Here is a 21,627-nt window from a genome sequence, read left to right as displayed (position 1 = left end):
CAAAGATTTTGCTTCCCTATTACAGCGGTGGCCAAGATTTCCAATGTTCCATTTTTAAATCAGATCTTTCGCTGAATAAAAGTCAATAGACTTTTTTTTTACTTCATTTGCAGAGATCGTGTTGTGAGTTACACCTTAGGTCGCAGACTTCCTACAGATCACGTCAGTGGACAATTGCAGTTCCGATTTGAGATAACATCATCTATTCACCCTGGTGCAGTAACTTTTAAGATATTCATTTAGCTATTCTTTTTTTATTTGTAATACTATTGGCAGAGGTTAAAAAATAGAACAAACGTTAATTTCTTCAAAAATAGAAGTAAAAATGTGCTCTTCCAAAACCAGGGGTTGAGAGATAGTTACATAGTTACATAGTTAAATTGGGTTGAAAATGACAAAGTCCATCAAGTTCAACCCCTCCAAATGAAAACCCAGCATCCATACACACACCCCTCCCTACTTTTAATTAAATTCTATATACCCATACCTATACTAACTATAGAGCTTAGTATCAGAATAGCCTTTGATATTATGTCTGTCCAAAAAATCATCCAAGCCACTCTTAAAGGCATTAACTGAATCAGCCATCACAACATCACCCGGCAGTGCATTCCACAACGTCACTGTCCTCACTGTGAAGAACCCCCTACGTTGCTTCAAATGAAAGTTCTTTTCTTCTAGTCTAAAGGGGTGGCCTCTGGTACGGTGATCCACTTTATGGGTAAAAAGGTCCCCTGCTATTTGTCTATAATGCCCTCTAATCTACTTGTAAAGTGTTATCATGTCCCCTCGCAAGCGCCTTTTTTCCAGAGAAAACAACCCCAACCTTGACAGTCTACCCTCATAATTTGGGTGAATAGAACGGGGCAGTTAAAAAAAGCAAGGTTGGCATGGGCAATAGGCTGCTAAGATAAATGGGCCTTAACATACCCCTGTTCTGCCTTGAGGCAAGGTGAATACTTAAGTACTTAATCCCTAGCTTGCATTCCCTAGCCAAAAAGCTCCCCTGCTTTTCCCCACATGGTGGAATTGTATTTATATATCTCTATTTATATAGTGTTATATACAGTATGTAACATTTGCTCTTATAATAATGGGGTATATGTATGCCTGATATTTACATAACAGTTTCATGATTTCTCACTTTATTATCTTCAAATTATTTAGTAATGACTGTTAAGAAATGACCAATAAAAGTTTCTGATATTTACCTTTTAGATGATGAAGAGGTCTCGGTTTCTTCAGACACAGTTCCAGGTACAGCTTTTGCAAGTCCACTTCACAATACAAATGAGGAGATCTCTAGCGAGTCACAGAGAAGAGCTTCGATTGCAACTGAAAACTCCTCTCCAGAATTACCAAATGAATGTATTTCTGCCAATGGTCATGATAACTCAGCAAGTGGCAGCAGGTCCACCAGTCAAAACAGCTTGCACAAAAACATTGTGGCAAATGCCATGGCAAATGTGTCTGCAGCAGAACTAACAGAAAACATGGATTCTGCCCAAGTTCAAATGACTTTACCTGTTGACTTCATCGATTCTGTTCAGGAGCAAGCATCATCTGTTGACTCTGAAGCCAAATTAGAGAATATTGAAGTTTCTGTTGCCGCTGCACAAAATGATAACCTAGAGATCGTGGACGTAGATGAAGAAAATATGTTACATGAAGCCTGTAAAAAACAAGAGAAGGTACCAGAGGAACCAGAAGGAGGGTGTCAAATACCAGACAGTGAACCAAAACTTAGAAATACGGTAAAGAGGAAAAGCAGGCCTTGTTCTTTGCCAGTGTCAGAGCTGGAGACAGTCATTGCATCAGCATGCGGAGAGCCTGAAACCCCTCGCACGCATTACATTAGGATTCATAATTTACTGCATAGTCTGCCTTCAGCACAGATGTCAGGTGATGGAGATGAGGAAGAGCAAAACAGTGTTGATCTTGATGAAGAATCGACAGTTAAGGAAACGTCAGAAAAAGATATTGTTAGTGAAACTGAAACTGTTGCTCCTGATCCTTCTTCGGAAGTCGTCATTGATGAAAATGATGACGTTGAAAACAGGAGGAGCCCTTTACCGCTTGATAGCACGAGTCCTCATCTCCCTGCCTGTAACCATAATTGCCTGGATGTGGAGTTGCTTAGAACAGAAAGTGAAAGTGACTCAAGTGCCAGGGTCCATGGAGACCACGAGTGTGACACTTGTGACACATCTTGTTACAGCACGTCATGTTACAGCACCTCATGTTACAGCACCTCATGTTATAGCCCTTCATGTTATGATAGTCACAACCGCTTTTCCAGTCACACCCGCTTCTCTTCAGTGGACAGTGCTAGAATGTCTGAAAGTACTGTCTTTTCTTCCCAGGATGATGAGGAGGATGAGAACAGTGCTTTTGAATCTATGCCTGATTCAAATCAAAGCCCTGAGCCTGAAAGAGACCAGACTGATGGTTCTAATCAATGGTCTGATGATACCTCTGGTCAAAGTGTTAATTCAGAAAGGACTATTGGTGTCCTGGAATCTCCTGTAGCTGGGCCAAGCAATAGGACGGAAGGTTAGATTGAATCTATCCATGGATCTTCCTTGTTTTAAATATATGCTGTAGTTGTAAAAAAAAAAAGTCTACAGCAATGTAATATATACATGAAGGAACGTGTACAGCTGAAAACATCACAAGGAACTTCTTGACTAAGTGTGCCTATAGGGCCTTGGTATTATAAGGAACTTCCTATAGTTATAAACTGGCATGGTTAATCTATACAGTTGAATTATAACACACATCACACTTATACCCATATATATATATATATATATATATATATATATATATATATATATATATATATGTATATATATATACTGTATATATATTAGGGATGCACCGAATCCAGGATTCAGTTTGGGATTCGGCCAGGATTGGGCCTTTTTCAATAGGATTCGGATTTGGCCTAATCCTTCTGCCGAACCAAATCCGATTGCTAATTTGCATATGCAAATTAGGAGTGGAAGGGAAATTGCGTGTCTTTTTGTCACAAAACAAGCAAGTAAAAAATGTTTCACCCTTCCCACCCCTAATTTGCATATGCACATTCGGATTCAGTTCGGTATTCGCCTGATTATTTCGCGAAGGATTCGGGTGTTCGGCTGAATCCAAAATAGTGGATTCGGTGCACCCCTAATATATATATATATATATATATATATATATATATATATATATAGATAGATAGATAGATAGATAGATAGATAGATATAGATTTTCAATTTTCATCTGATTCATTAAGAATTCTATTGCTTCATTATACATTTTACAAAGGGACTAAGTTTTACTTGCAATGTACTTGCTGCTTTCAAAGTAAAACTCCCAAACTTGGCTGTCCTTTTATTAGACACCAGTGGGATCACCTATAGCTTGGAGTGCCTAATGTATTTGTCTATGTATGGTGTCGTGGTAAAGTACTCCCCAAAAAAAACAATATCCCAGGTGCAACCAGTGAAATATGTATCCATACAATAAAAATAAGAGCACTTATGGAACTTATAAATAAGTTAAGTTTTTATTGGTGGTTTGAGAATGTTGAGAACCACCAATAAATAACACACTTATTTATAAGTCCCATGAGTGCTCCAATTATATATATATGTGTATATATATATATATATATATATTTATATATATATATATATATATATATATATATATATATATATATATATATATATATATACTGTATATATATATATATATATATATATATATATATATATATATATATATATATTATACTTCAAGAAATATAGGGGGGTATTTTTCAACACTCAATTTTTGCCATGGTTCAGATTTTTTGAACAAAACCCTACAAATTCAAATTACATTTTCAAAAACTCGAATGTTTGGTATTTTATTAAGAACAAAAAAAAATGAGTTCATGTAGAAGTCAATAGGAGTTGTCCTGGGCAAAATTCAAGCCATTTTTTAGTTCGATATTTTTTGTGTTTATTCAAATTTTTGTCACGACTGTATTCAATTGAGTTTTTTTATATTCAGATTTTTTAAAAAATAAGCAAACGTTTTTTAAATTGTGGGTTTACTCAAAGTAGAAAAAACCCAACAGTGTTGTAACGCACTAGAGGATAAAGATAAATTCTTTCTGCTTCTGAGTTCCTGACAGTGTTAAATATTTGTAGAATTTAGGAAATATTTTTAATAATTTAATGAGGCAACTTGTTTCAAGGTAAGTACAGTTCAAAACAGCACATTGAAGATTCCATGTTTTAGTATGATGGACAGGTGTAAAGAATGTTTTTTTTTAATAATTGTTGTTTTCTAATTCTCCAGTTTAGAAATAATTGTTGTTTTCTAATTCTCCAGTTTAGAATTTATTTGGCTTTTTGGTTGTTAGAATCCCAGTTACCCTAGAAGTTGTTTGGAAGTCAGGGTTAACGATTAATGTAAAATATGTTATGCAAACAAAAACAAAAGAAATTACCAATAAAAAAAATTGTAGTCTTACACAGTATAACTTTTTGGGTGCTGATGATGATTATCCTACAATAAGATATAACAACATTTTATTCTGGAATATGGTAACATCCAACAGCTTTATGGCCACTTCTCCAGCTCTGACAGATATCATTTGATTAGGGCTTATGCAACATTCAGAAACAAATAACCATGTCTTTACCTACAATGCCTAATTCCAGCATCTGCAAATCATTTCTGGGGGAAATGGCCAATGACAAAATGAGTGTCAATATTTGTGACCATATTTTCATGTTTACCCTTTTTTGCCCTATCTTACCTTATTAAAGTGCACAGGGCTGTGACCTTAAAGGGGTTGTTTACCGTCCAACACTTTTTTTCAGTTCAGTTGTTTTCATATAGTTCACCAGAAATAAATACTTTTTTTCAATTAATTTCTATTATCTATTTGTGACCATTGTTCAAATTTTGACACTCAAGGGGTAATTTATCAAAGGTCAAGTTGTTCTTTCCTGAAAAATTCAAGTTTTCTGTAAATACTCGAATTAAAAAAACCTCAGATTTTTGCCGGGTTGAAAAAAAAATTTCTAGATTTATTATGCCCCGAAGCAGGAAATAGCTCAAATGCAAAAACACTCCAGCTAAAACCTGTTGAGGTCATGTAGAAGTCAATGGCAGAGGTGCCTTGAACCATTTGAAGATGTTTGTAGCCTTCATGATGTTCGGGTTTTTTTAGTTGGTTTTCGCTCAAAAGCTCCATTATTTTGAGTGATTCAAGCTTTTTTTTGCAGACAACTCGATCATTTCAGTATTCAAATTTTTGACACCGATTATACTAATTTGAGTTTTTTATGTTCAAGTTTTTTTTAAAATTAGAAATCATTTAAGTTTACAAACTCAACCTTTGATAAATAACCCCATTAAAGTTAAATTTCTTTTATCGTTAATGCAGCTCTGGTCACCTGAAAACTGTTCTACATTGATACATTTAGTTGATACGTTGCTTGTGTTTGGCCCTGCTGAGCAGAATCCCTGAGTTTCATTAAAGGGCACCAATCCTAACTAAAATCATTTACACTATGTGAAAGTTCAAGAAGTCAGATTTTTAATACAGTTTAGAATTGTTTGTATAATGTAAATCATCAGCTCACTATTCCTTCTGTAAAATCTCTCCTATTTCCACTGCAATTCTAGTCCAGGCAGGCATCTTAGATTTCACTGCCTCCTCCTGCCTATATCTTCACAGCCAACTGCAGCTTTAAAAACTTGCACATGCTCAGTTGCAATTCCTTGGTTGCCTAGCAACCATTCTAAGCTATTTTCAAATCAGCCAAACTTCTGTGTTAGCTGCTGTTCAGTAGTGCTGCCACCTGTCTGGAAGTTAGTGTGTGACAAACCAGCAGGGGACAAGATAGGGAAATCTCCTGATACTTCTAGTGGAGGATTTTACTAAAGCTAGGCATTCTGCTGTTTTTTTTTTTTTTTTTAAATTGTATATGTAGTTTGATTAAACGTGTTTAGGTTGTACTGGTCAGATTGTAAATATGTGTTTGATTTTGGCTGTGATAGGTGCCCTTTAAAGACAGCTGTTACAATTTACACCAGATAGGAACATTAAACTTTAAGATAGAGTCCTGCAGCAGGTTGGATACCCGTGGGTTTCCCAGCAAACAAAACGGGTAGAAGTTTCGGGTGCGGATATAGACGCGGGTCAGCGGTTCTGCGTGTTTGCAGTTTGCTGGTCGGGCCGCGGGTCTTCTCAATAGCGTGTTTTACTCCTTTTTTTCTGACCACGCCTACTTCTGATGATGTCACTTCCAGTTTACACTACTACACTATTACTGCACTTCCTGATTCTTGATGGTTAGCGGGTCGCGGATCATGTTGTGGATAAGGTACTTGCGGGTCAGGTAGCGGGTCCAAGCGGGCGAAAATGCGGGTCTGGGTTGTGGGTCGTGGGTCGGGTTCAGGTTTAACAAATTGGATCCGCACAGAACTCTACTTTAAGACTTCAAATTTGGAAAAATTGGAACAAAAAAATAAGGGAATGTACATTTTAAAAAAATCTTTATTTCTGGTGAATAATTTGAACAACTGAGTTGAAAATAGTGTTTGAAAGGTAAACAACCTCTTTAAGTGACCTTTATCTTTACATACGTTGTGCTTCTGCAATAGTTGGATGGACCATAATTTTGAGACATAGAGGCCCATATATCAAAGGTCAAATTTCGAATTCATGTGAATTATGTTTTACTCTAATAAATTTGAATATACTCAAAATTTGATTGGGAGGTTATTTAAGAAAAGATTTGAGCCTCTAAAACTCGAACAAATATTACAGACTCGAAAACTCGAATCAAGTTTCATTTGAATTCAACTAAACTCGAATCTATTGTCAGGAAGGCTATTAACATCTTCAAATGGGTCACTGGATCTCTCCCATTAACTTATACATGAACTCGGCAGGTTTTAGGCGGAAAATAGTCGAAATCGAGTTATTACCAGGGTAAAGGTTAGATAAATCTCGAATTTTGAATTCGAACCAAGTTTGGATTATTCCCAATTCGATTTTGTGTGTTTTGACCAAAAAACAATTCGAAAATTAGAATTTAATATTCGACCCTTGATAAATCTGCCCCATATTGTTTTCTTAACCTTATTTTTATATCACATTATGTACTGTTATATAATATATGTTTTACACTGTGTATGCAAATCATAAAACAATACTGTTCTGTGGAGTAGGATTTTGTCCATTTTTAGCTATGTTCTACACAGTAATTATAAATAAGTTAATAAATAAATAAATAAGTTAATATGTGGGTAACATTTTGCACTATTCCTTCTGTAGGGGATTGTGCTTTACCCAGCAGCACTCCATCTGTAACTCAGCTACCATCTCTGAGGTCAGATCATCACCACTATCCAACTATTGATGAGCCTCTTCCACCAAGTAAGTTATATCATTTCTTTTGTAAGCAGTTACAACAGCTTGAGAAATTGCATTCATTAAGACCAGACATATTCTGAGAAGGAATATTCCATTAAGGATGCACCGAATCTACTATTTTGGATTCGGCCAAACCCCCGAATCCTTCATGAAACATTCGGCCGAATACCGAACCGAATCCGAACCCTGATTTGCATATGCAAATTAGGGGTGGGAAGGGGAATAATTTTTTACTTCCTTGTTTTGTGACAAAAAGTCATGCGATTTCCCTCCCCGCCAGTAATTTGCATATGCAAATTTGGATTTGGTTCGGCCAGGCAGAAGGATTCGGCCAAATCCAAATCCTGCTAAAAAAGGCCGAATCCGGAACTGAATCCTGGATTCGGCGCATCCCTATATTCCATTGCCCACATGGCATTCATATTTTACTAACATTTTAAGATAATTTAAACTGAAAATACAGAGTATATATATATATATATATATATATATATATATATATATATATATTTATATATATATATATATATGTATATATAGATATATATGTGTATATATAGATATATATATATATATATATATATATATATATATATATATATATATATATATATATATATATATATATATATGCAAATACAAGAGATCCTCTTGAATCCTGGATTCGGCGCATCCCTATATTCCATTGCCCACATGGCATTCATATTTTACTAACATTTTAAGATAATCTAAACTGAAAATACAGAGTATATATATATATATATATATATATATATATATATATATATATATATATATATATATATATATATATATATATATGTATATATATATATATATATATATATATATATATATATATATATATATATATAATTTAGAGATTCATTACCCTAAACTGCTGCTCTGTGCCAATGATGTTCCTAATATAGGGGGTCGAATCAAGGGTCGAATTTCAAAGTGGAAAATACTTCGAAATTCTATGAAATAGAATCCTCCGACATTCAAAGTCGGATGATTTTACGATCGTATGATTTTCCTTAGAATATAGAAAACTGCTCTGGAAGGTCCCCATAGGCTAACATAGCACTTCGGCAGGTTTAAGTTGGCGAAATATTGAAGTCGAAGTTTTTTTAAAGAGACAGTACTTCGATTATCGAATGGTCGAATAGTCGAATAATTTTTACTTCGAGACGAAGTAAATTCGAAGTCACAGTATCCTATTCGATGGTCGAAGTATTCAAAAAATTACTTCGAATTAGTTGATGTAAAAGAAAGTCTGATTTAGTGTATTTGCAAGCCCAGAATTACAAACTGGCCGCACCAAGGCCAGCTCTGATTAACGCCCTGCCCCTTCCCAGCACCATCCCCTTCCCAGCGATGTCCCCTTTTTCTTAGCCCTGCACTGTACCGTCCCCTTCTTCTTCCCCTCACCCTTTCCCAGCGTTATACCCTTCCTATTACCCCTGCCATGTGCCGTCCCCTTCCTCACCCTCTGCCCCTTCCCATCGCCGCCCCCTTCCTTTTACCCCGACCTGCATTGTCCCCTTCTTCTTTCCCCTTCCTGTGCGTGCTTGTGTGGGTGTGCATGCATGCAAATTTCCTATTGGTCAGGCGCTGCACTGGAGACTGACTTGTCTCCATAGCTATTAACAAATCCAGATACGGCTGGATGGCCACCCTAGGCTCGGGCCTTTGTGGCCTTGCCACAAATCCAGGCCTGTGTCTTTGTATACTGTGGTAAACTCCCTATACTACATCTTTAACATTTTTTTTTAACATTTTTAATTTGTATACGTATAATAGTGGAGAGGGTCATCATGGCTCAAACAGTATAGATTATGAATAAAGTGGTGTGGAGCAACATGCTATTTCGTTCAATATGAGTCATGTATGGTGAATTATATTTCTTGTTTTATTTGCCCATACTATTAATTTTTATAAATGGTATTAATAATTTTAACCTAGACTGGGAAGCTCGTATTGACAGTCATGGAAGAGTGTTTTATGTGGACCATGTCAATCGTACCACTACATGGCAGCGTCCAACAACAGCAGCAACACCAGATGGTATAAGCAGATCTGGATCTATCCAACAGATGGAGCAACTCAACCGCAGGTTGGTATATCCACTTCTTCAGTGCTAATGCTTAATTTAACAACCAGCATAATCAATCAAATGCAGTTCCATTCATTATTAAGCGTGGGGCAACAGATTAGTTAGGATGGTGGGGTATATAAAGTGACAAATACATTGCTAAAATTCTTTTACATTTGTTTGGGGTAAGTGAATCACAGCCGTGATTTCCTGTAATACTTTGGATAGAAATAAAAAAGCCATAACCGATTAATATTTTCATCTCTTCTAATGTTTTTTTCAACACCTATATCTGAGTTAGTAAAGCAGCTTCAGGCAAAATGATATTTAAATACAAAATCAGTAACAGGTCAGAATTGTAAATACTACAATCCGAGCAAGCATTGGTTGAGGATAATAGCACCAGTTTTTTTTAATATATTTATGTAATTCTACTTGGTAAAAAGTTATGTATGACTTTATAATGCATCATATTAGTACCTTTTCATGTTAGACTGTGGAAAATATGTATTATTATTTTTAATCTTTATTTTGACATTTTTACACAGCTGCATAGGACTGCAGTATAGCAAGGTCATAAGAGCCCTTGTGGCAAGGCGGAACCAACAAAATTAGTATCGCCCTGTACAACAGATATATTTCAAAGCATTCCAGTGGAAGAGTACAAAAAAGAGCATTTTATTCTGTTGAGCTTGTCTTTGTAATAGAACCTTTTTATATAGACATGGATAAAGAGCACTTGTATTCTTAAAATGAATGTTGCTTATTTTTCCATCATGCTTTAGCCAATTAAGAGAAGTATAATGTCTAATAAAATAGAATATTTAATTTTTATTAAACCCTAAAGAATTGGGCCATTTCCTTAAATCTTAAGGAGGTAAATTTTACAGGATCCACCAGTAGCGATGAGTGAATCTGTCCCTTTCTGGTTTGCTGAAAATTTTTCGAAACTTCTGAAAAATTTGCAAAATGCATTGAAGTCAATAGGAAACAGTTTTGTTTGATTTGTGACCATTTGTTAACGCATGCAGCTTCTTTTCCAAATGCAAATCCAATGGGTGATTTTTCTGACTTTTTTGTCTTTGCGACTTTTTGTCCAAATGCATTAAAATCAATGGGTGTTTTTCTCAAGTTATTTCTTACTCTAAATGCATCAAAGTCAAATTTTTTTGTCTCAAGACCTTTTTTTGTGGCAAATTTTTGCAGTTGGCGAAATGTGGAATTTTGCAGCGAATCCATGCCTCCCGCAAAAAATTAATTCATCGCTATCCGCTAGCCAACTGAGAACCAGGAGAGCCCCAGGTTAACACATCAGTTTGATAGAGTAGATTAATTTTAAGGCCTTTGGCACAAGTAGGGTTGCCAACTTTTCTGCTGGAAAAAATGATATAGTACCTATAATTTTATCTTTATCTATTAATAACATTGGCATCAGGTATCACTTTACCTGCCAGGTTGAAACCTTAGGCACAAGGGTATTTTGATAGTTGATGCTTTGCCTAACAAACATCCACAGAGCAGTAGGAGATGGACCTCCACACTAAAACAACAAATGCTCCTTGTGCCATTAACCTAATACTGATGTGGATAGTTATTTACAGTAAATAATTGGTCGGAACATTTCTACTGTTTTATTACATACACTACACACTGGAGAAAACTATTAACAGTGCAATCTTTTTTTCAGAATGACATATGGACTGGTCGGAATCTGTATTATATATGCACATTACCCCATTTTTCCACTATTTTCTTGATAAATATTTTTTAAAGGACAAGTAGTACTGGCACATTTAGCCAAGGCCATGTATATGTTGCAAAGCTTGTCCTATACTTAATATTCACTGTTATACCACTGTGATATATCTGTCAGGCCTGTCAAGCATGGAGTGCAGACCCAGGGCCAGGCCAGGCAGGCACCTTAGGCAATCCGGCCAACTCACTCCCTCACTTGTGTGTGAAGGAAAGCAAGCAGGCACTGTGATAATGTGTGAAAGGGGAGCAAGCACAGATAAGAAGCTGTAACAAGGGCTTGGACTGGGGTAGGTGAAAGAAAAGGTGTGTGTCTAGCATCCGCCCACTGTTGAGCCCTAGACGTGTGATTCTTCTACATACCCCTAGTTCCGGCCCTGATGGAAACATATTAATACTGTGCATTCTGCAACCAACTAAAAGGGCAGGTTAATGTGAGAACATATTTAGTTCAAAATTAAGGTGTTTTTGTTTGTTTTTCAATTTGGATTTCTTTATAAAGGGTCATAATAAATAAGAATGTTATTGTTGGGGAACAATAATCATAATGAAAGAGAAATTATTTGTATTTGCATCCCATCATCTGACTAGTTCCAATGGTCCTATCCCCTTATCATTAATAAGATATTTTTGGCTTCAAAGCATATTAATAGAAAATTAATATTTGCCTTCATAAAGGTATCAGAATATTCAGAGGACTATTGCCACAGAGAGAACAGATGAAGATTCTTTAGGTCGCAATGACAGGGCACCCGGAGTTGGGGATTCTGAGACAGATCTGTCGCAGCCAAACACAGGTTAGATGTTTCTTATTCTATATATTTTGTTTGTTTAAAATGACCCCCATTGACTCTGTCAACAAAATGTAAATAAGCAAATACACATAAATGAAGCACTGACATATACACAGATGTACACACATAAAATATGACAACAATAGAAGAAGATCATTTATGATAATTGATAGTATCCTCTGGTAAGATGTAAGCTAGCTTTGTAAATATATAGTGAATAAAGTACCCCCTTTTGTAAAATATAAGGATATTATAAGTTACTGAGGAGTTTCATATAAAAACACGAGGCCGAAGGCCGAGTGTTTTTATACAGGTCATGGAACTCCGAGGTAACTTCTAATATCCTCATATTTTACAACTGGGGGTACTTTATTTATTATAATACACAAATTTCAATGAGTCATGTGACAGAAATGACATCAGAACTCACCGTTTATAACTGATGACATCAGAACTCACCGTTTATAAGGATATAATTTACAGGATATTCATGGCTTTTGTGTATTATATATATATATATACAGTCATATGAAAGCAAACATTTTCACTGTGCCATGTGATGGTCACTGATGATTGGGTTAGAAGGGGGTTTGATGAATCTTTGTGCGCATGTGTGTTTTCCTGTTTATACTAAAACTTGCTAGTGTTTATGTATGCACAGATGGTTATGTATGGTTATATTACCATCCAAAGGTACACTTGCATTAGTCAATGCCTGAGAGCAGCTTCTACTTGTTGTTATACCCGACAAAGTACTGGTCATTCACTCATACTGCACATTACTGTTAGTATTAATCAAAGGACATGTATTGTGTGTAAGTTAGCAACTGGTATAGGTATTTTAATGAAGGCTGGAGGCTCTACAATATGGAAGGGTCCCCTACAGAAGTGATAAAAAGAGTGGGGGTGGTAGGTAAGAACATATTTTGAGAAAATAGTCTAAGGAAAATACCACACGTGGTGGATTATTGGCCTGTAGATAAATTTAGGCCGAGAATCAGCCCCTGCACCGTGAATCAACCCCTTTCTTGCCTGCGCCTGCAATCACTGCATTACCCAGTGTGCAGACACACATGTCGGATTTCAGTGCTGAAATGCATACTTATGTGTTGCAAAAGCTACAATCTACCACTAGTGCCTGTATCCATGCCGACACACAGTGTTTCCAGGTGCAGGCAAGGAAGGGGCTGACTCTTGGTTTAGGGGTTGATTCTTGGCCTGCATTTTATTGATTAATATTATAATTAATAACTCTTTATAACATAAATAAGGATAATTTTAAAGGGCTTGAATGCAAATGTCTGTGTGAGACATATTGAGACGAATAAAAGTGTTTAGATAAAACCAATAATTATAAAGTTCAGAACTGGGTACAATGCTGCATTAATAGTGTAGTAAATTGGCTACACTCAAAGATATTCCCTCGCCAGCTAAATGGGCACTTTATTTTCACTGCCTTCATTTAAATATTTTTATTTTTTACTTTTTTTCAATAAGCATTGGTGCTAAATTGCACCTGCACAGTTACCCATAGCAACCAATCATTGCTTTAATTTCCTAACTAGATTAGTAAACTAGACTAGTAGGCTATTAAAATGTAATTAAGTGATTAATTAATGAATGAATGAATGAATTAATTAATTAATTAATTAAACGCTGAATGATTGCATTAGGCAACCGCATCTTTATATTCAGTAAATCATATTTGATGGGTCACCACTTCCTTGATAAACAATTTGTAATTAATACATGAAATTATTCTATCCTCATAGCTATCTATGTTTATGGGGGTTGCAAACTTTCTCTTTGCTGCAAGGCACACTGACACATAGGGGCAGATTTACTAAGGGTCGAATATCGAGGGTTAATTAACCCTCGATATTCGACCAGGAACTAAAATCGTTCGACTTCGAATATCGAAGTCGAACGATTTAGCGCAAATCCTGCGATCGAACGATCGAAGGATTATTCGTTCGATCGAACGATTAAATCCTTCGAATCGAACGATTCGAAGGATTTTAATCCAACGATCGAAGGAATATCCTTCGATCAAAAAAACCGCAGGCAAGCCTATGGGGACCTTCCCCATAGGCTAACATTGAGTTCGGTAGCTTTTAGCTGCCGAACTAGGGGGTCGAAGTTTTTCTTAAAGAGACAGTACTTCGATTATCGAATGGTCGAATAGTCGAACGATTTGTAGTTCGAATCGTTCGATTCATAGTCGAAGTCGTAGTCGAAGGTCGAACTAGCCCATTCGATGGTCGAAGTAGCCAAAAAAACACTTCGAAATTCGAAGTTTTTTTAATTCGAATCCTTCACTCGAGCTTTGTAAATGTGCCCCATAGAGAAGCCATTCATTCAAGGGGGTTTTACACAAATCTATTTTGCAATATCCTACAAATGTATATGGTTACAGTTATGAAAAACAGTTATGAAATTAAAATTTAAATAATCTGTACATGAAATGAAAGCAGATCTAATGCTACTTTCTCTTATATCTGGCCCCAGTGCAGCACCCACCTGTGTGATTATTTAATGTCTTTCATAAAATCAAAGTAAAAAAGTTTGTCTGGGATATATAAATTGATGGTCTAGTGATGTACAAAATATATTTTCTTTTCTTAAAATTTCGTGTAATTTTCCCCCTTTACTCACAGCAGGTTTTTTTTTTTCTTTGACAGAGCTAAGGAGAGAGGGATCCCTAACACCCATAAATTCCCAGAAAATTACATTATTGCTGCAGTCCCCAGCTGTCAAGTTTATAACCAACCCAGAGTTTTTTACTGTACTGCATGCAAACTATGTAAGTATAATGGTTTCACTTGATCTGTCTACATCCTGTTTCCCATAGGAGGCATATGCTTTCCATTTCCAACACAAACAAGAAAGATGAAATGTCAAAACAATTTGCCCTTATTATACTACTTCAACTTGTTTGCATAGGCTCAACTATTACAAGCTGTCTAAGTCAAGGGCATAACCTAGTTTCATACGGGGAGGGGATGGATAAGATAGAGAGAAAAAGCAACAGCTGTAAGGAATATTCACTTGAGTATGTTGATAGATTACAAACTCATGGTCTTAAAGGAACAGTAACACCAAAAAAAATAAAGTTTTTAAAGTAATTAAAATATGATATACTGTTTTGCTGCTCTCTTACTATTAGCATGTTTGCTATAGAAAGACTATTATAGTTTATATAAGCAAGCTATTGTGTAGCCATGGGGACAGCCATTCAAAGCACAGGTTATATGCACTCTGTAGAATACCATTGTATTGTATCACAAGGCTTATCTGTTATGTGCTATGTAACCTGTGCCCTTTCTCCTATTCAGCTTGAATGACTGCCCCCATGGCTACACAGCAGCTTGTTTATATAAACTATAGTAATGTTTCTGAAGCAAACATACCAGTTTTACCAGTGCAGGGCAACAATACATTATATTGTCGTTTCTTTAAGATGCATTTATTTTTTGGTGTTACTATTCCTTTAAATGGCTGCCCCATGGCTACACAGCAGCTTGTTTATATAAAACTATAGTTGTCTTTCTAAACCAAACACATAACATTTACCAATGCCCAAACCCAGTGGGCTACGACTGTTTTGAGTCCTGCTGGCCCAGACCCGCTCCCCTTCCAGACACCAGCAGCGCTTGCACACCGTAAAAAGTTGGGTGGAGATGACCGGCGGGTGCTGACATAGAGAGGACTTTGTGACTGCGGGGCCCTGGGGATGGTGTGGGGGGTCCGGAGGCTTGAGGCCCTGTGGGCTTTGTGCCCCCCAGTCCGACACTGATTACAGTATTATATAGCTGACACATGCACTATTGTTTTATCATTAAAACTGGCCTGCATGGTCATATGGCCATAGTTTATACAAGTGTGATTTAGCAAAATGTGCACTTTTTTCCAGTAAATCCTATATAATGTGGTTCACTAACATGATATTTTCTTACCTTGCTATACTCAGAGTGCCTACCGAGTTTTTACAAACAGCAGCTGCTTGAAGCACATGGTTCTGAAAATCCGAAGGGATGCGAGGAACTTTGAACGCTACCAGCACAACAGGGACTTGGTGAACTTTATTAACATGTTTGCTGACACCAGGCTGGAGTTGCCACGAGGATGGGAAATCAAAACTGACCAACAGGGAAAGGTATTACTGCAAAGACAATGTTTCCTTTAAAGGGGAAGTAAAGTCTAAAATAGAGTACTGCTATAAATGCTGTATTTTGTATACTAAACATAAACATGTACTTACTGCATCACAAGCCTAATCAAACAAATGATTTATTCTTTTAAAGTTGGCCACAGGGGGTCACCATCTTGTAACTTTGTTAAACATCTTTGCAAGACCAAAACTGCGCACATGCTCAGTGTGGTCTGAGCTGCTTAGGGATGGACATAAATTATCAAAACAGCACAAGTCAAATAATATCTGCCAGAATCCGATACAGCAAGACTGATTAATAATCAAAATAATCAGACTGCACTGGGTCCTGTGTTGTCATGTAATCTAATATGGATTTTATAGTTTTTGTATTGTTTAAAACAAACTTTCTCCAACTCTGTAGAACCAATGGCTGCAGCAAAATAATCCTCCAATCCTCCATGATCTTTGTCCCTGCAGCTGGAGTTGTAAACAGTAAAGAGGATGTAAAGGCAAAAATAAAATCCAATACAAATCTCTACACAGTCTTTGACTGCTCTACAGGGAAACAAACAAAGCTGCTTGAGTTCTGATGGCTGGAAAGTAAGCCAGGGGCTCCCCCTGCTGTTCATAAGTATGATTGTTTCCCTGCAGAGCAGTTAGGGACCTTCTGACAATTCCTATCCACAGCAGTAAATGAAGGGAGAGTTTCACTGCATACAGTCAGGTTTCTTATAAAAACAGTACACATTTTTTAATTATAGTATAATGGAGATAGGTGTCTTTTTCATTAAAGACATTAAAAATGAGATTTTATTTTTTTGCCTTTACATGCCCTTTAACTGAAAAAGAAAGTAGTGCTCGATGAGCCTCAAAGAGACCACAAAACAGATAACCTATTCATCAAACATACTGAAATAGTGGAGCCCCAACAGTTGCAGGATCCACTTCTCTGACTCTGAAATATGTCTGTATAGAAAATATACTTTTATTACATTGTTATATTTTGTTTTGCAGTCTTTCTTTGTAGACCACAACAGTCGAGCAACAACATTTATTGACCCAAGAATTCCGCTTCAAAATGGGCGCCTTCCAAATCACCTGACACACAGACAGCACCTTCAGAGGCTTAGAAGTTATAGCGCTGGAGAGGTAAAGTCAGAAGTATACAGACGTGCAAAATTACAGCTAAGAAAATCAATAGCTCATAATGTATTAATCCAAATACTTGGCAGTGTTGGTTATTCTTCATGATGAGGGCAGTGAGGTTGTGGAATGCTCTGCTGGGTGATTTTGTGATGGCAGATTCTATTAATTCCTTTAACAATGGCTTGGATGATTTCTTAAATAGGCATAATATTCAAGGCTAGTGGGATGTGAAGATCTACAGTTAGTATAGATATTGGTATATATACATACATTATTTATCATTTACCATGTAGGGGATAAAAGCCTTTTTTTACTGAAGTGCATCTGGCAGCTAAAGCTCAAAACAGTCAGCGGTAAATGATAATGCATCAATATTGGAAAGATTTTATTATATTCTGTAGACTTTGGGGAGTCACTTTGCATACCTTTAAGGCCACTGGTTTCAAAAGATGCCACATCTATATGTTTTCCTTTTTCAGGCCTCAGAAGTCTCCAGAAATAGGGGAGCTTCTTTATTAGCAAGACCTGGTCATAGTTTAGTGACAGCAGTTCGAAACCAGCATCAACATGAAGCTGTACCTCTAGGTGAGTACCCTGGTGCATCTCTCTGATATTTCCAAATAATTGTGGAGATTGGAGGGACTCATGGACATGAATTAAAATGCTTTTATTTTGTACATATCATACATTAAAAAAAAAAAAGGCCCTAATGTGGGCTGAAACGTTGGATGTATGATATGTACAAAATAAAAGTAATTTAATTCATCACAAAATGGAGTGTGGGTCTATGAACAGATTTATATATATATATATATATATATATATATATATATATATATATATATATATATATATATAATTTTATTAAAAGTAACATGTAATGAATAAAGATACATAGTACATTATTTTTACGTAAACTGGTTATTTGCAAACAGTGAAAAACTGTTCTGTGCAATCAAAATCCAATCCATCTAAACCTAGCACTCATGGTTTTCTACCTAGCAACTGATTGCCACAAACCTTTATTAAATTATAACCCAATATATGTTTGTTTCTTACAGCCTACAATGATAAGATTGTTGCTTTTCTGCGTCAGCCGAACATTTTTGAGATGTTACAAGAACGACAGCCAAGTTTATCCAGAAATCATGCACTCAGGTATTCTAAAGTTACTTTAAAAAAGGGTACACCCACTTCCTGCTCATGTTCAAACCCCTTAGAATTTTGCATCCGTATAGTAAATGAGTAAACACCTGTTTATTGACTCAGTATTTTGATATGTAAAGTGAATACACCCAGTGGATGACAAAGGCTACCTGGGGCCTGGGAAGGACATCTTATTGGCTTCCCACAGTATCCCTGCACCACATTACAAAGTAAATTTTGAATTCCTATTGCTTTTGGGATAACCAGCTGTAGTTTGGTAGGCCAGGCAGGCTTTTATTATTATTATTATTATTAACATTTATTTATATAGCGCCAACATATTGCATAGCACTGTAAAGTAAATGTGATTATACAACTAAATCACATGAATTATATACATAGAACATATGGAGTTACATACATCACAATCAATACCGGTACAAAAAGGCAAGGAAGGCCCTATGCATAGGAATACACTCTAAAGGGAGTAATACACAAGGTGTGGGAGTGGGCAAGATCGAATTAAGTGGGTGAGAAATGTGGTACTGTATGTGGTATTGCGTTTGGTAGTTAAGCAGAGTGAGGGTAGGCGTCTCTAAAGAAGGCTTTTTTTTCTTCTGGAAGCCTAATTTGGTAAGAAGTAACCCTGATTACTTAGCTGCCAGATCAAAATGAGTGCAGTTCAATGGAATATGGCAATGCAAATGTAGATAAGGCATGACTTTGCAATGATAGTACCCACGACCCTTTGGCTCGTGTGCTATCCAGACCTACACGACTTATTGCTGGGTTGAGTCAAGTGTTAAGTACAAAACTTTGCTTTACTAGAGTAGGTGCAACCAGCAATTTGATGCACAGCTTTTGTGCTTACAGTTACTACTAGAAATACTAAATAAGCTCCATAATACACCATTATTAGAAAGCCTTTAGAGGTTAGTGTAGTGTATGAGGCAACCAAGCTGCATTTGAAGTAACATTTTTCTGTTACACCTCTGCTTTGGTACCTGCTTTGGTACTATTGGTTGTTCATTCATGTGTTCTATTAATATGCTTTAGCAGATGTGTGAAATACACATACTGTAAGTGATAAGACAAAACCTGTTTACAGTCTTCAAGTCTGGTCTGTGGTTCACTGATGATTGGTATGTTATGTCTGTGTGCAGTCAACATATTTCTATAGTGAAACCCATGTTCTATATATATATCTCTAACACAACTCTGCTTTGAATGAAACAAGTAAGTTTTCCCATGGTGAAAATAATGCTTTTTTGAGAGAAACATAGAATCTAGGTAATATTAATTGGTAATGCATGGGTACCATGTCAGAGTGGTACGGGTAACCCATCAACACAATGACAGTACATATTTACCAGAGACTTTATGTAAATATCTGATCTGAGAGAGTGTCACTCTTATTACAGGGAAAAGATTCATTACATACGGACAGAAGGTACCCATGGACTTGAGAAATTATCATGTGATGCAGATTTGGTTATACTGCTAAGGTATGTTATTATGATTTTAGAAAAATGATTGACACCTTATTGTTTTTCATCTTGACATTAAGTTAAGTTCCTGTATTAGGGGAATTGGCCCAAACCTTCTAAGTTACTAAATGCATCTTTTGTTTCTTTTTGGTTTGCCAGTTTAAACTGAGATATAAAGTGTCTGATTTGACTGGCTTCCGGCTGTATATATGTCTGAGGCTGCTCTAGGCAGTGGTTCTCCTGCTGCTTCATCTCTGATTGGGTAACCCCACCCCCCGCTCAGTTCTGCTGCCAAGTATAGCCCACAAGTATCTTGAAATTGCCATCCCCCATTAACTGCCATCCTAGGCCTGGATTCTTCCGTGCCTATATAGAAACACAATTCTTGCTACATATACAGCAGACCCAGCAAATGGGAGTGGGGGTTGACTACAGTGTCCACTGTATTGTATTCCCTCTTTCCCAGCCCCTCTCCTACCGTAAACTTGTACAAGTAGTAGTAGTAGGGGGGCTAGGGATTTGTACATATTAAAGCAACAGTAAGGGGTCTATTTATTAAAGCTAAATTTTTTCTGGTCGAATTTTTAAAGGGGAAACTAATTTTTAGAGGAAAAAACTAGAGTTTTTAGAGAAAAAAATCCAAATCCAAAAATACTCCATCTAAAACCTGTTGAGGTCACGCAGAAGTCAATGTCCCTGAGGTTTTCTTGACATTATGATCAAAAAAAGCTGTACGGTTCGAAATGACGTGCGATTTTGCCACAATGTTTTTTCTCATCAACTTTTTCGAAAATAATTATTGATAAATGAGTTCAAATTGTGTATGAGAGTTAGGTTAACTTTGTTTTAATGAGAAATATAGATAAATGCTATTTTTAGTAAATACCCCCTAAAATATTAGGGATGTACCAAATAAATAATTTTTGATATTCCAGAAAAGAACATCACATTTAAATTTAACATTAAAGGGAAACTATTGTGAAAATGAAAATTTAAAGGAAAACTATACCCTCTGAACAATGTAGGTCTCTATTAAAAAGATTTTGCATAAAACAGCTTAGATGTATAACCCTGCTTCATGTAAATAAACCATTTTCATAATAATATAACTTTTTTTAGTAGTATGTGCCATTGGGTAATCATAAATAGAAAATTGCCATTTTAAAAAATAAGAGCCACCCCCTGGGACCGTAGGATTCACAGTACACACAAACAAACCACACATGTTAGGTCACATGAGCCAATTAACAGACAGAATTTTGTCTTTTGCTTCAGCACTTCTTCCTGTTACAGTTAGAGTTGTAGTATTTCTGGTCAGCTGATCTCTGAGGCAGCACATAGACCATCAGAAAATGGTGAAGGCAAGAGATGTAAAAGTGCAATATTAACAGTACTTAAATATCTGTTGCTTAAATATTCATTTTGGGGATAAAGTTTTCCTTTAATATACATATATCAAATTAAAATTTTGTAAATAAAATCCATTAAAAATTCTGGACCGTTTCTGAAATATTCTTCACTCTCTCCTTTCAGCATCTATCTCTCTTCAGTCTCTCTTCATGCAGGAGTTGGGAGTCTGATTTTGAATGACAGTGTAAATCCAATGTATATCTTTTTTT

The 21,627-nt window shown here is 36.2% G+C and overlaps 1 protein-coding gene across 3 annotated transcripts in view; it reads left to right on the top strand.

Annotated features, from left to right (window-relative positions):
• LOC108718984 (E3 ubiquitin-protein ligase HECW1) overlaps positions 1-21,627 on the top strand; it is a 149,911-nt gene that overhangs the window by 101,943 nt on the left and 26,341 nt on the right. For all 3 annotated transcript variants that reach the window (XM_041566097.1, XM_041566098.1, XM_041566099.1), the window contains 11 exons: positions 114-214; positions 1,219-2,553; positions 7,334-7,435; positions 9,401-9,551; positions 11,961-12,079; positions 14,758-14,879; positions 16,047-16,232; positions 17,244-17,378; positions 17,855-17,960; positions 18,437-18,533; positions 19,943-20,026. In XM_041566097.1, the coding sequence (XP_041422031.1) occupies positions 114-214; positions 1,219-2,553; positions 7,334-7,435; positions 9,401-9,551; positions 11,961-12,079; positions 14,758-14,879; positions 16,047-16,232; positions 17,244-17,378; positions 17,855-17,960; positions 18,437-18,533; positions 19,943-20,026 (2,538 nt within the window). The remainder of the gene's footprint in view (positions 1-113; positions 215-1,218; positions 2,554-7,333; positions 7,436-9,400; positions 9,552-11,960; positions 12,080-14,757; positions 14,880-16,046; positions 16,233-17,243; positions 17,379-17,854; positions 17,961-18,436; positions 18,534-19,942; positions 20,027-21,627) is intronic.

Source organism: Xenopus laevis, chromosome 6L (assembly GCF_017654675.1).
Source record: "Xenopus laevis strain J_2021 chromosome 6L, Xenopus_laevis_v10.1, whole genome shotgun sequence".
In the NCBI taxonomy this organism is placed as follows: Eukaryota; Metazoa; Chordata; class Amphibia; order Anura; family Pipidae; genus Xenopus; species Xenopus laevis.
This window is presented reverse-complemented; position numbering and strand designations above follow the sequence as displayed.